Raw genomic sequence first — 14253 nt, forward strand, 5'->3', positions numbered from 1 at the left:
CACAAGATATTAATCAGGAATTTTATCAGTCGGTCCAAACCTACCAAGTGTCAGTCCAGGAATCAATTCTACGAGTAAATAAAGTATTACAAGAGTCCATTCACCCAGAGCACATTTTTGGAATTTAAAACCACAAGATATGGGTATTTATAAAGAATCTACATAGTTCGGAATATGCCAAGCACTTAAAAGTTATCAGGTAGATATTGAGTGTAAAACATTTTTAAATGCCATGTATGACTAAAAATGTTGTGATAATTACTGGTTTAAAAGAGGGGGAATGTATAAAAAAACATTCAGCTCCTAAAACTTAATTTAACATTCCAGGTTTCTTTAAATTAAAAATTGTTTTGAAAATAAAACTTATTAAAACAGCAGATGTACCCAAGGAAACCTATTAGCCTATCGAGTGGGAGCTTCAAATAATGTTAGGGGGACAAAAAGATTGAGAACTACTGATTTAGAGTAGTTTTACATTGAAAACAATGGAAAAGCAGCACAGAAACATTTTCTGTGGAAACAGTAGCGAATACCATTTGAGAGTTGCTGAGAAAGAAAAACTGAAGACTCTTAAGGATGATCAGTGGTTTGCTGAGTCTGTTCTTTTACACAAACGTCAATCTCACACCCATCTCCAGGTGCCAGTTGGTTGGCCAAAACCTCTTATGCGCTCTTATGAAGCACTTCGGCCTGTCAGCCTGTTTGAGCATTGTCCACTATGTTCCTGCTTGACAGTTTGCAGAAGAGGCAATCAAACAGCTTCATAAATGAGTTCTTATGCCATGCCCTGCCTGTGAAAAACATTCCACAGACTTTACAATGAGTGAAAACAGACAGAGACTTAAGACAATTTGGGAACAACTTTATCTTACATTGAAACTGGTTCACTGATTCAAAGAGAATGATTTACATGGAAATCAAATGGCTGGATCTTGGCCCTCTGAAGAGATGCTACCCTAAAGAAGTAGTAGGGGAGCATCAACAGCTTTACATCATTTTCCAAAGTTAAAATCAATTCACATTGAGCTTTCCCTTTTCTCTTAAAAAGCGATTAGCTGGAAACTGAAAATAGGGGAGAAACGCTGCTTTCCGTCTTGCATTAATATGAATGACTGAAAAACATAAGACAAAAATCCCCAGAAAGGAGCCAAATAATTTAGTAGTCAATATACAAACAAGCCTATTCAGCCCACAGTTAAAAGTATGATGCACAAGCTAACAAAAGCCGTGCAATACAACTACTAAAATGTAAAACAATGACCAAATGCCTGTATAAATAGAATAAGTTACCATTCTAAGTGTATTATGACTGTCTGATGTCGCTCAAATGAAAACCTAATACAAAACAAATCCAAACACACTAGAGTCTGGCTCACAAAAGCCACATCCTTTCGGGATGAAACCATTTCAGAGCTAAAACAAGAGGCACATGGCAGGGAATTACATATATATATATTAAAAATAAAATAAAAAAGGACAAACATGATATGGGTCTCTTTAACCATCACAAATTCATGACAATCGAGCACAACAGCGGCTTAACATTTTTGCAGGGAGACGCATCCAGGCGCAAATTCCAGTCACCCAGCCTGAGAAGCTCTGAGAAGGTCTCATAGGTAGTATGTTTGTCAGGGTCAGCATCTGAGAGGATCATCTTGTCATTCAGTTTTTTTTTACCAAAGATAGAGACAGCAGTTAAATTTCAGAAAAAAAAGAGAACATGAAATCAGTGCAGAAAACATAACAAATATCTTCAGGACTGGCACCCATCAATGCAGTTATTCCTTAAAAGCAGCTGCTTATAATGCTTCAAGACAAAAATGACAGTGTACGAGTAAAATACAACTCCGAGTCTTTCCTCGTTCAGAAAAGACAGATTTTTCTCACCACTTGATGCGTTTCACTGGAGAAAAATAAAAAAAACAGGTCATCGAAAGGCAATAAAATATTCACAGAATTCAAGGCCACGTATGAGAGTTCAGTGTCAAAAAAGTCAGAGGAAGTTTCGTACGTGTAAACCATGCTGAAGTTGGACGTGAATGTCGGATTTCGAGAGACTGAACTGAGATTATTCCTCTTCGGCACAAAACGTATACACATCCAGCGATTATGTCAGCAGTAAACCATACTTTGCTTCTTAATGAGAGATGGCCTCAAAGGGGAACGAGAAAAAAAAAATCCAGGAGCATTGAGTCACATTTAGATGGTCTGATCTTAGAGAGGAGAAAAGATTTGCTAGCCATTAAAAAAAAAAAAAATAACAACAAAATTCATTTTGATATTGCATGAGACCACTTGTGAGGATGCAGGGCAGTCCCACCCAATTCCATTTCCTGTACATGTACTCTGTCTATGTCATCGATGGCCAACTGTGAGTTTCCAGAACGGAGCAAACAGACTGGCATCAGACGCTCATGGTCATGGAAGGAGAGTACTGCTGTAAATACAAAAAAAAAAAGGGTCAAAAACTGAAGCAAAACATTACAGAAAAACAACCAGTCTATCTATTCACTTAACACTAGCACTAACTAGTTGCAAAACGATTAAGAGAATTTTTGTGCAACAGTTTATCCTTTGTGCCGTACTGGCTAGCCCCGCCCAGTGATCTCATTGGTGTAAAATCCAGCTAGCATAACTTGTTTTCTGATTTAGAGGTTGTATTGCATCGTCCTTTTACTTGAGGAGATAAAAAGAGGAAAAGTATTGCTAGTACTTTCAAAACCATAATATAATATATAAACGTCAAGGTATCTTACATTATCATTTTGGAAGGAGTGAAGGTAGCTGCCTCCTACGTCTTCATCTCTTGGGGTCCCGGGTGGATTGCTCATGCCACTCATATTGTTAGGAGAATTCTGATGATGAGATGTATAGTAATTGGCAAGTTAAATAGACAGTGAATACAGTGCTGCAGGGATGACATCATTGTAGGCATATCTGGAAGACAGCGTCACCCTGGTTTCCTCGACAAAAAGCCAGTAAGACTTTTCCATTGGTTTTTAATTCTTGTAAAAAAATGAGCTCTATGACCAACCAAACTTTAAGACTGTTTCGTTCAAGATAATCTGCACAAACCTAAAGTTAGGCTACAAACGAACTACACCACAGTAGCAATGTTTAACGGCACCACCACTAGACCTCGTAAAAAAACTCCTCATATTTTAGTTTGAGTTAGAATAGTTTGCAAGAGCATGAGTATAACAACAATGAGCTGTAAAATCGGTGTAAATCATTCCACACAACCTATGTAATCCCATTTAGCTTAAAAATAAAATAAAATCACTAGCGGGGTATTACTGCTTAATTTTATCCTTTAAAATAAAACGTGAAGATATCTTAAGCTTGTGTTAACTAAATCAAAAAATCAAAAATGTATTCTTTAGGGTGATGGAACTGGAAGTGCAAAAATGTTTCCAAGTTTTAGGACCGATTCCTGCAGCACTATGAAATACTCTTTTACAGAAAGATTTTTAAACAGATCTCATTGTGACCCAAATATAAGAAGAAGAAAAAACGTTAGAAAGATTATAATCACCTTTGGAAGTCCATCGAGGTCTCCTGAACCTAAAAAGACAGAAACAAACATGAATATGTTTCCAAATGGATATAACATTTCAAACATAACCATGTGGATTTACCTCCATTCATATGCATTGGGTCCATTCCTGCCATGGCCCCTAGAGGTCCCTCAGAGCCTGGGCCTATGGGAAACTGGACAAATACAGTGGGAGTTAACAATAAAAAAAAATAAAAAAAACGACATCAGACAGTAATGATGAAAAAGGGTAACATGAGGGTATCAGCCAAAGGCACTTCTGCTGCATTAATGTACTATACCAAGCAATTACTGAACAGTGTGCCTCTGAGAAATGAGTCAGCAGGTCTGTCTCTTACACTGTTGCGCCCTCCACCTCCTGAGTTTATCATGGTGTACAGGTTTTCACTGGAGTTGTTGGAGTCTGAGGGTGAGAAATCTTTCATTAATGGCATGGAGATCTCTGCATGATCAGTTATGATTGATATTCTGCTTTAGATATTTAAAATCCATAAACAAAATCCAATAAAGAAGGTTAGCTGCAAACAGACCTGCTGGACTAGGGACAATGCCAGGTGTTCCTGGAGGCCCTCCTTGTGGACCCTGGAGAAACAAATGGATTACAGTTTTAGATTCATACTTCAAAGCCTTGTATTACTGTATATATGTAAATGAGGAACTCTTCTCTTACCCCATAAGCACCAGGAGATGGTGATGAATATGGCATCTAAAGCAAAACAAACAGACATACGTTTATGCATGCAGCATTCTATTATAGTCTTACATATAATAATTGTAATAAAAGTCTTAAAATTAGTTGACTCACATTGTTGGCATTTGGATTTGGCCATGGTGGTCTACCATTTCCAGGGCCCCTGGAATCACATATAATTGTTTGTATTAGAATTCAGTTTCAATTTAATAACTAATTTACATGATACACCAACGTTCAAAAGCTTAGGGTGGGTAAGATTTTAAATGTTAATGTAAAATAACAGAATAACTCTTAATAATACGTTTTAAAAAGTAATATATTCCTGGGATGGCAGAGCTGATTTTAAACAACCATTACTCCAGTCTTCAGTGTCACATGATCCTTCAGAAATCGCTCTAATATGAGGGTTTAAAGCTCAAGAAACATTTCTTATTATTGGCAATTTTGAAAACAGTTGTGATGCTTAATTTTTTTTTTTTTTTTTGTGAAAACCTTTTGTAACGTCATAAATGTCTTTACTGTCACTTTTAAGGTGATCTTGCTGAAAACAAATATATATTTTTATCTTACTGAGCCCACATTTTCGAATGGTAGCATATGTTGCCACAAAATCTCTTACATGTTAACTCCCGGCATGCCAGGGCCCATTGAGTTGTGTGGTGGTCTCATTCCTCCTCCAAAACTCTGGGGGCTGGGGCCCATGGGACCCATTCCTCTAGGAACATTCATCCTCTGCATCGGCCCTTTAGATGGGGAAAGGAGAAGTCAAATCAGTTGATGCTGTCTAGATGCCTAAAAACAACTCGGATGTCATAATAGATGAACTGGCTCACCCTGTAGTCTGGGATCCATGTTTGGGAGCATCGGCTGAGCAGTTGGAACTCCACCAGGGGGCTAGAAAAGTTGATACAAATTCAATTTTAACATTTATTTTAAATTTAATTTGACATTTTAATTAGGGCTGTGCAAAAATTAATTGCGATTAATCGAATCCAAAATAAAAGTCTGTTTACATAATATATTTGTGTGTGCTGTATATAATTATTTTGTACATATAAATACCTATGCATGCATGTATATATTTAAGAATTATTTGCACTTAAATTCTGTATATATATATATATAAATACATAATCTATATTATATAAATATAAATATTTTATATATGGATAACACATTTTCTTAAATATATACATGCTTGTGTGTGTATTTATATATAAAAAATAATTATATACAGCACACACAAATATATTATGTAAACACAGACTTTTATTTTGGATGCGATTAATCGCAATTAATTTTTGCACAGCCCTAATTTTAATTTAATGTACAATAACTCACCTGGTTGCCCATTCTAATGGGGGGTCTTGGACCCCCTCCAAAGCGAGGTGACATGAAAGGCTGCAACACAAAAATCAACATGTCAGAAAACTGTAACACTGACAATATTGTCTGAATCCAATGAAGTTACGACAAAAAGGATGTCTGCGAGAACATGGGGTAACCACAGCCCAGCAGAACAGCAAGACAGCGTGAGAGAAACAACACAGAGGGCAGAACCGGTCAATTGAAATAGTCCGTGAATAGACAGGAGCTGCTACCTGGCCGTGGGGTCCCATCATGCTGTTAGGGGGAGGAGGAGCGTGAGGGGAGGCCTGGGAGCCGGGAGGGCCCTAAGAAAGTGAAGAGACCACACGAAAGGAGAGCAGGAGCGAGAGACCAAGCAAGGGAAATGTAGCAAGTGATAAAAAAAGACCATTGGAAAAAACAGAAATAATGAGAGAGACAGAAGAGAAAGAAGAAGAAGAAAAAAAAAAGATTCATTAGGCTATTTAAAGGGCTAGAAAGAGAAAAACACCAGAGAACACACTGAGCATCCTATGTGACTGGTGGCTGAACAGCTAAACTCTGAAAGAGCAAAGCATTACGGTTAAGTTCAAACAAATGAATCAATGGGTGAACAAAAGGGATCAGTAAGAGCTAGGGGTTGAACGACTTCAGATTTTTTAAAAGTTGACTTAAGTGACTAAAGTCGATTCGACTAGTCACTGATGAGGACCTCATTAAAGGAGAACTCCGGCGAACAATGAACCTTTGGTCTAATAAAACATCGGTGCCTAGTCAATCGTTCTCTGAGATTTGTTTTCTTGATAATCGAATGTAAAGAGATTTATCTCTAAAAACTGTTTAGCGTATAATGCTAGTACTGGGGGCATTGACTAAGTAAAAGAAATCGCTAGTTTATACCACTAACAAGGCTCAAAATAGCCCCACACTAACACAGAAACATACTGAGGCTCCATACATGCAAAACGAAGCATTGGGAACTTTGTAAGTGTACAGACCGTTTAATAAGAAGATACTTTATGAAGACAGTTCACTTCGTGTATACAGACAGCAGCCATCTTAAAAAATAGTCTCGATAAGTCGATCCCCGAAAGCGGTTCATACAGTTCAGAAGTTCGCTGAACTTCATACAGCTCAGATCACTCAGCACGTCGTTCGGGGATCGACTTATCGAGACTATTTTTTAAGATGGCTCCTGTCTGTATACGCGAAGTGAACTGTCTTCATAAAGTATCTTCTTATTAAACGGTCTGTACACTTACAAAGTTCTCAATGCTTCGTTTTGCATGTATGGAGCCTCATTATATTACTGTGTGAGTGTGGGGCTATTGTGAGCCTTATTAGTGGTATAAACTAGCGATTTCTTTTACTTAGTCAATGCCCCCAGTACTAGCATTATACGCTAAACAGTTTTTAGAGATAAAACTCTTTACAATCGATTATCATGAAAACAAATCTCAGAGAACGGTTGACTATGTACCGATGTTTTATTAGACCAAAGGTTCATTGTTCGCCGGAGTTCTCCTTTAATGAACAAATAAGCCTGAACCTCGAGCTAAGACTTGAATGTGGGTTGCCTTGTGCACAGCTATGGCATATGACTTCACCATAACAGCTTATTTTATTCGTTCTTTTGTCTTTGGGTCATTATACATCTCACAGATTTCTGCTCGATCCATAGCAGATATAAAGTAGCACAGTAAAGATTACATTTATATGAATGAATGCATTAGTGAGAGTGCAATTGCATGTGAATGAATTCTACCTGGCACCATCTCTCTACTAATAGTGAAGCTATGCGTTTTGTTTTTTTTTACTAAGTAATATATGCTAGAACTTTTCATGTTCAAAGCTATTTTACTGATAAATCACAGAACAGTGTGCATGTTGATAATACATTTTTGCAATACAATACTGGATGTTTCTGTGCATGTGTCTGTATATGTTTGCGTTACAATGCAGCAGCATATTAGTTTAGCTTACGTATACAAGCTGTTTAAAATGTATTATCCAATAGGCCATGATCAGCAACTAGTCGACGTAAACTTAAAGCGTCACGGCAGTCGAGTCGACTATAAGTCGAATAGTCTGTGCAACCCCTAGTAAGCGCACAAGTTAACATTTATGAAGAATATAACAGGAAAAGCCAACACCGGACTAGTGGACTCCAAACATTGGATATATTGAAGGTGTTCCCATGAGTACTGGAAACTTGTTGGCTGCTTTTCCCTCAGTATCCTATATAACCATTAATTATTATTATTATAATAAATTATAATGTCTTGTATATTTTATAACATAATATATTATACACAAAATATATAATAATATACACACTGCTGGGCCAAAAAAAATTGGGCCAAGTCAAAATATTCCATATTTAGTGGTCTTTTAATCAAATCACTGGTCAGGAAATTAGCAAGAATTACACAAATACTGTAGATAAAAGAAACTTAGCACAGAAAAGCCTTTCCTTTTGTTATCTTTAAATGATTAAGCTGTGTGGGTAAACTTGCAAAAAGTATTTTACAGGAAGAAGAGTCAGTGTTCCACTCAATGTTAATGGCTTCAAACAGTTCATGAGTAGTTCAAAAATATTTCCCAGTTCGTTTTAGTTTAATGTAAGACCAAATATTTGGATCTGGATTCTGACCAGGGCAAAAACATGAGCCTGATGGACCTCGAGCTGTTTTTTTTTTTGTTGTTTTTTTGTGCAATTTGTTCAGGAGCATTGTCTTGTTGAAAAATAACATCTGACCATTCCTCTTTAGATAACTTTTCATTTGTGGGAAGCAAGTCATTCTGCAATATTCGCCTGTACTCCAAAGCATTAAATGACTTTGCACAGTGAAATACCTCACCAATACAAACAGCTAAAAAGACTCCCCACACAATGACACCTCTTCCTCCATGCTTCATGATGCATTCATTAATATATTTCTCAACAGATTTTCAAACACACCGCTCTGGAGCATGCAACTCATGTTTCACTGAGATCCATCAGTCCCACACACAACTTCCCAAATTCTGCCAAAAACTTAATTCAGTCTTGATGCTTTTCTGAGACAGCAATAGCTCTTTAAGTAGTGCATTTGCTTCAATTTAGCTAATAGCCTGACCAATAATTTGGGGTTAAGACAATTAAAAGCCTTGTGTTTAGCCATTTTGGCCATTTTTTTTCCTCAGGAGTGTGTGTGTGTGTGTGTGTTAGGGGTGTCACGATTCTCCAAATCCTTGATTCAATTACATTTTCGATTCTAAGGTTATTTTTATCAATCGGCCAATCAGGATGCTCTCTGTCATATATGCACTTGATGAGGCACACACGCAAGGTCTCTCGCTCTCTCCCTCTCTGACGTGCGCGCAATATGGTTTGGAACAGTTTTTTTCTGTATCGGCATGCCCACTCACTCTAAATTCCTGGAGATTTTAACTAATTTGCGTGCATCAGGGAGCCGCTATCAATATGCAGGAGACTCCCAGAACTTCCGAGAGACTTGCGATGTCTGCAAACTGTGGCTTTTTTGAAGTGCGAATGTTGTCAAGGTTACTCACTGGAAATCCCAAAAACTTCCACACCTGTGACTTCAATGAAACAGGAGGGGGTTCAAGTTCTGTCGATGGGTCTCCTGCATCTGCAGTTGCGCTTTTAAATGGCTGTAGCAAAGTTAGAGGAGGTTGACCATAAACTCGCAGCACTTCAACACGCATGTTTTTTCTGCTTGGCAAGCCGAACGGACGTGACATGGGGGCGTGGCAGCATCGACGATTCCATTTTTTTAATTTGAAGTTCGAGATTGTGAATTAATTTCAGTCGATTTAGATTTAAAATCGAAATCGTGACACCCTTAGTGTGTGTATACACACACACACCATAGATAACACTAAAATCATGAGAAACATTGACTCACTGTGTCCAAATCCAAACCTGGTAGTCTATGTAAGGTTAGAATCAGGTGCAGCTTAAAAAAATCTCAAAGGAGATGAGGTTTACACAGAGGATGATGATCTAACCTGGAAGAATCCAGGGGGCATAGGTCCACCTGGCATGCCATCTCCCGGCGGCATGTTCCCAAGAACAGGACTGGGGGCTGCTGCGGCACTCTGTGGACACAAAGAAAAGGGACAAGTTAGATGGGGAAATTGACTCTGATTATTTTCCATTGAAAACCAGAATAAATCTTGAGCTAAACGCATTATACCACTGTGTACTCGACCAGCAAGCAATAAAGCCAATGGCACAGCCACAACTGACTGGTGTAAAATCCACAAAACCTAGCAGAAAGAACTAGGTTTCAGAGCACAACAGGGATTTGATCATGCATATAATGGCAGTGGAAGAAGCACAGTGTGGTCTGCTGTGTGTCACACTTCATCCCGAGTTAACCGAGCAAGGATTTTCAGAGTGCGCTGTGAAATACCACAGGAAGGAGATAGAAAGAAAAAAAGAGCAGCTGACCCTAATGGAGCAACAAAGATCAGAACAGGCCAATGGGAAGAGCCAGACCGAGACTGATCCCTAACAATGGAGCAGCTACGCTTTCCATTCAGACTATTAAAGTCCACAGCTCAAGGGGCCAAGACGACCTTTTATTTTTAAAATCCACATGAAAATCAAAATCACACTCCTAATACATATTTCTGGACACATCATTCACAGTTCATTAGTGAATCAGTGTTAAATAAATAGAAATATATATATATATATACACAAAAATACTCAAATTAAAATGAAAATCTAAATAACACTGCAGTGTGTGTTATTCCAAAGAAAACTAATGTTTGACTTTACAATCATTTACTCTGCCCACAAAATGCCTTTTCTATTTTGGCTGATGTCACCAAGGCGGCCGTTTCCTGTTTCGGAAGGTAAGCAGTCAAACAAAATGAAAGGAAACTCTGGAATAAAATGCACACTTTTCACGATCCAATCAATTCCCAATGGGAATTCAGTCAATTTTTGCCTTTCCCCCTAGCTGAATGTCTTGTTCCACTTGGAAAATCCTGTTACGGAAGTGAAATGGGTGGGAATTTAATGCTGCTTTAGGATTAGCAAAATTTCTTATACCCAAAAAAATAATTCGAGTTAACCCAGGGAAACTGAAACCAACATTCTTGGTTGTCCCACCCTGATGACAGCCCTCCACTACAATCTAACAACATTATATCTCTAAAATGCCCAAAAATAATTCAAGAAATCCAACACAGTCCTCCTTTCTACAGCTCATCCCTCCCTTACGCTCCAAGTTCGCTTCTCGTTCCATCTGTTTCGTCCCTTCCTTTCAGTCTGCCTACCGACAGGCTCCATGACAGCCATCAATCACTCTCCATCCCCAGCACAGCCCGAGGGGGAGTGTTTCCCTTGACACAGCATGAAGACAACATGGCCACTGTTTAAAGAGGGCGCAGCCTCCTCCCCCACCCACTAGAGAATAAGAGAGCACAGACCTGACGCCACGGTCCCGACCACAGCTGGGCACAAAAAGCAGGAGAGGAGACAGCGCCGAACACACGATGACTTCAAAACGTAATGCCCTATAACACTCCGGCAGATCCAACTATGCTGAACATGCAGCTAATTTTCGAATGACTGATCATGTTTCATATGTACCCGTACGGCAGCATCCTTTCAGATTATGGTGTCTAGACAGAAGAGCAAGGGTTTGATTTTTATACTCTCTGCATATGACCTCCGACCCGTGGCCCATTCACTAAAGCTCGCGGCTAGACAACAGCAGTCATATATTATTGGTAGAAGGCTAAAGCTGGAGGTTTTTCACATATGAGTCGCATCATGCCCAAATAGAAACAACAATTAGAGTTTTATTTACAGTCTCAATTATGTTTTCCAAAACTAGGAATGATCAGTCTTGGCGCAACTTGCAACTTGCTAAAAAATAAGGTTTCTGCCTAGGAGTTGCATCATTGTACATTTTTAATTGCAACTAAACTATGCTTAAGAGTTTTTCCCTAAAATGCTTTTATTAGATTTGTTAGTAACTTCATGCCATATTAAAGACCATGTTTCCACATATCCATTTTAAAAAAGTGCAATTTAAAATATCTATTAATAAATAAGGCCTTTCCTGGCTTCCTGGTCACGCAGGCCTTTATTTTTCAATCAGCTAAACATCATGTACATAAAACGGATCGTCCAAGGCACATAGCATCTTTGTCTAGAAACAGTGGTGATTCCATGGAAAACCCTGCTGACATCATTTCTATTGTAGGAATGATTACTACATCCTTCACACATGACACTGTACACATTTTCTTATTATACAACCCTAACACAGAGACTCTTCTAAAAGTCACAGACACAAGAAATGTAATTTTGTCCTCAACTTATGCAGAATTTCCGAGCGTTTTCATATACTCACATAGTCATGGAAAGCCTTGGCCTCGCTTGAATGTTCACATGTGTCTCTCCTCTCAGGAGCTGCACAGTAGAGGTCCCAAAAGACACTTGGGTAAAGAAAAAAGTGATTGTATAAGTCTGCGGTGATCAGATTAAAGGAGCAAATCATGGTTAAATTTTATTTCGGACATCATTTACGGTGCTTAGCCTCATGTCATTCCAAACCTGTATGCCTTTCCCTTCCACAGGTTTAATTTAAAGATTGTTATCTGTGCAATAACTATGCCCCATTCGATGCATTAGCTTAGTGTGAGAAAAAGACCAAAAGATTTTAGTAAAATAAATACATTTCAAACAAATCAAAAAGTGAAACAATTGCATGGTTCACTTTTAAGATACTTGAGCATCTTTTTTGAAGCTTCAGAATTTCTCTCATTGTGTCCCATAAAATTAAGAATGTCATGGTTTGGAACGACATGAGGGCGAGTAAATAATGCAATTTTTGATTTTTTTGGTCATATATTTCTTTTTACACATACATATTACACTCTAAATACTCACCACCACCAGGAATGCAGGAAGCCAGGAGGGTCTCCAAGCGTGATGTTCTTTTCCCATCGGATCTAGAATGGATCCGAAAATAATGGTTCAGTCGAAGAGTGTACAGGACAATACAATTTTTAAGTTTGTAAGTGTGTGAAGGTAAAAACATCTAAAAATGTGGTCCTGGCTCTTACTTCTGACAGGAAAGTCTGCGCAGACTTCTGAGCACCAATGTGTAACAAATACTCATAAACATACAAAGCTAACCTGCAATAAAACAGAAAGAACAACATATCAAGTTATTAGAGCAACAAATGACATAAAAAATGATATGGTTGATGAGGACAAAACCAAGAAATCCATATTTTGTGTCACATTTCTCTCTGGTTTCCGCTAAAAGTGTTTATTGTAAAAAAAATAAATTAATATATTCCTTAATAAAAATTATATGAACCAAAAAAGGATAAATATTCACACGCACATTACTGTTTTAGTTTTTTATTTTTATTTATAAACCCCCATTGAGCAAAGCAGCAGCTAAAAAGCATACAAAATGCATAAAAACTAAACAAAAGACGAGACCCACTCCCCTCCAAGACTGGCGTCTGTGGCAAAATGAAACGAGGAACACTGAAGCGCCCGTCCCGCATGCAGAAACTATTTCAAATAGGTGATTAAAAAAGACGGTTTTTACTCTGGATCACATCACAATGACCAGGGGCGAAAGCTCTGTGCCACAGGGGGACCCCAGAATGGCGCACGGCCGGGCACTTTCGATTCAACGCTCTCACGACAAGCCTATAGCAGCAGCATACGCTCCATATGCAGTCGTGCCTATACTGCCCTAACAATAGGCTACATCCAACACAATAACACACGCACGACGGGCGATGTTCAAAAGACCTTACTTTTCCCGAGCTTGACCATCCGATGGCACGACGGAGCTTTTGCCTTTAGGAAACATGATTTTTTTGTGCACGGGAGAGTCACCCGCGTTCGCTTTTCCCCTATTTTCGACAATTCATCTGTCACTGCTCCAGGTTCGACTGCACAAACTAAACACACTGACGCCTTCTCAACCAACCTTGACCACTGGGGCGGGGGGGAAATTTGCCGTTTGATTGACAAGGGCAAGTGGCCAATGGCAGGGCGCCATTTCTCCTACGTGATGCCCCCGCAGTGACGTATGTTCAGTGACCAAATAGTTCCTTCCTCCAATTTCCTGTGATTCTTTAAAGATGGGTTGGCGCTCCACATTAATTAACCCTGTGTATTTGTTTACTCTGTTGACTAAATGGGTTGCATGCTATGATAGTAAAACTTTGAGAAAGCGCAATACGAACAATGGAATCAAGCTGAATTAAGGCTAATCATCATAGCCTTCAATTATGCCCTGGACATAATTGAAATAGATAAATGGAAAAATAAAATAGCCGGATAATATAATGTAAAATTAGAAATAGCATTTAAATGTCGTGTAAAATTCATTATTATGCCTATTTCTAAATAAAACTAGTCAGCCTATTAGCCTATATGAACTTTACATAATCATAACTGCACTGTTTGCAATACATTTAGATTGAGAAATTCTTTGTAAGTAGGCTATTTACAAAAAGACATGTTTATTTTATATTGATTTCGGGTCTGTTAATAAATTATTAAAGTAGCCTAAGTTATAAAACCCTGTAAGCAGATAATATTTGTTCCGTAATATATATATATATATATATATATATATATATATATATATATATA

The 14253-nt window shown here is 38.3% G+C and overlaps 1 protein-coding gene across 4 annotated transcripts; it reads right to left on the reverse strand.

Moving 5' to 3' along the window:
* Window positions 1-846: 846 nt before the first annotated feature.
* Window positions 847-13587, reverse strand: ssbp3b (single stranded DNA binding protein 3b). 4 transcript variants are annotated; one of them, XM_039676336.2, is made up of 17 exons: window positions 13407-13587; window positions 12693-12765; window positions 12517-12578; window positions 11978-12062; window positions 9612-9701; window positions 5852-5923; window positions 5592-5651; window positions 5084-5144; window positions 4870-4993; window positions 4362-4410; window positions 4227-4262; window positions 4087-4138; window positions 3895-3959; window positions 3639-3711; window positions 3536-3564; window positions 2757-2855; window positions 847-2434 (listed from the first exon to the last, which is right to left on the reverse strand). In XM_039676336.2, exons 1-17 carry the CDS (start codon window positions 13460-13462, stop codon window positions 2405-2407), a joined length of 1116 nt encoding a protein of 371 aa, XP_039532270.1. In that variant the 5' UTR covers window positions 13463-13587; the 3' UTR covers window positions 847-2404. The 4 variants fall into 4 exon arrangements, with proteins under 4 accessions (XP_039532270.1, XP_039532260.1, XP_039532289.1 ...); XM_039676326.2 differs by having other exon boundaries at window positions 847-2437; window positions 13407-13586; XM_039676355.2 differs by lacking the exon at window positions 5852-5923 and having other exon boundaries at window positions 13407-13586.
* Between the last annotated feature and the right edge of the window lie 666 nt (window positions 13588-14253).

This window comes from Pimephales promelas, chromosome 14, assembly GCF_988280905.1.
Source record: "Pimephales promelas chromosome 14, fPimPro1.hap1.1, whole genome shotgun sequence".
In the NCBI taxonomy this organism is placed as follows: domain Eukaryota; kingdom Metazoa; phylum Chordata; class Actinopteri; order Cypriniformes; family Leuciscidae; genus Pimephales; species Pimephales promelas.

What these genes read in the sequence shown, in the direction of transcription:
- ssbp3b (XM_039676326.2), bottom strand. Translation starts at nt 13,462, where the DNA reads ATGTTTCCTAAAGGCAAAAGCTCCGTCGTGCCATCGGATGGTCAAGCT. An exon ending in TTCCTGCATTCCTGGTGGTG is followed by an intron (nt 12,063 to 12,516) that starts GTGAGTATTTAG and finishes TCTTTACCCAAG; the next exon opens with TGTCTTTTGGGACCTCTACT. An exon ending in CATGGATCCCAGACTACAGG is followed by an intron (nt 4,994 to 5,083) that starts GTGAGCCAGTTC and finishes CCCCATCTAAAG; the next exon opens with GGCCGATGCAGAGGATGAAT.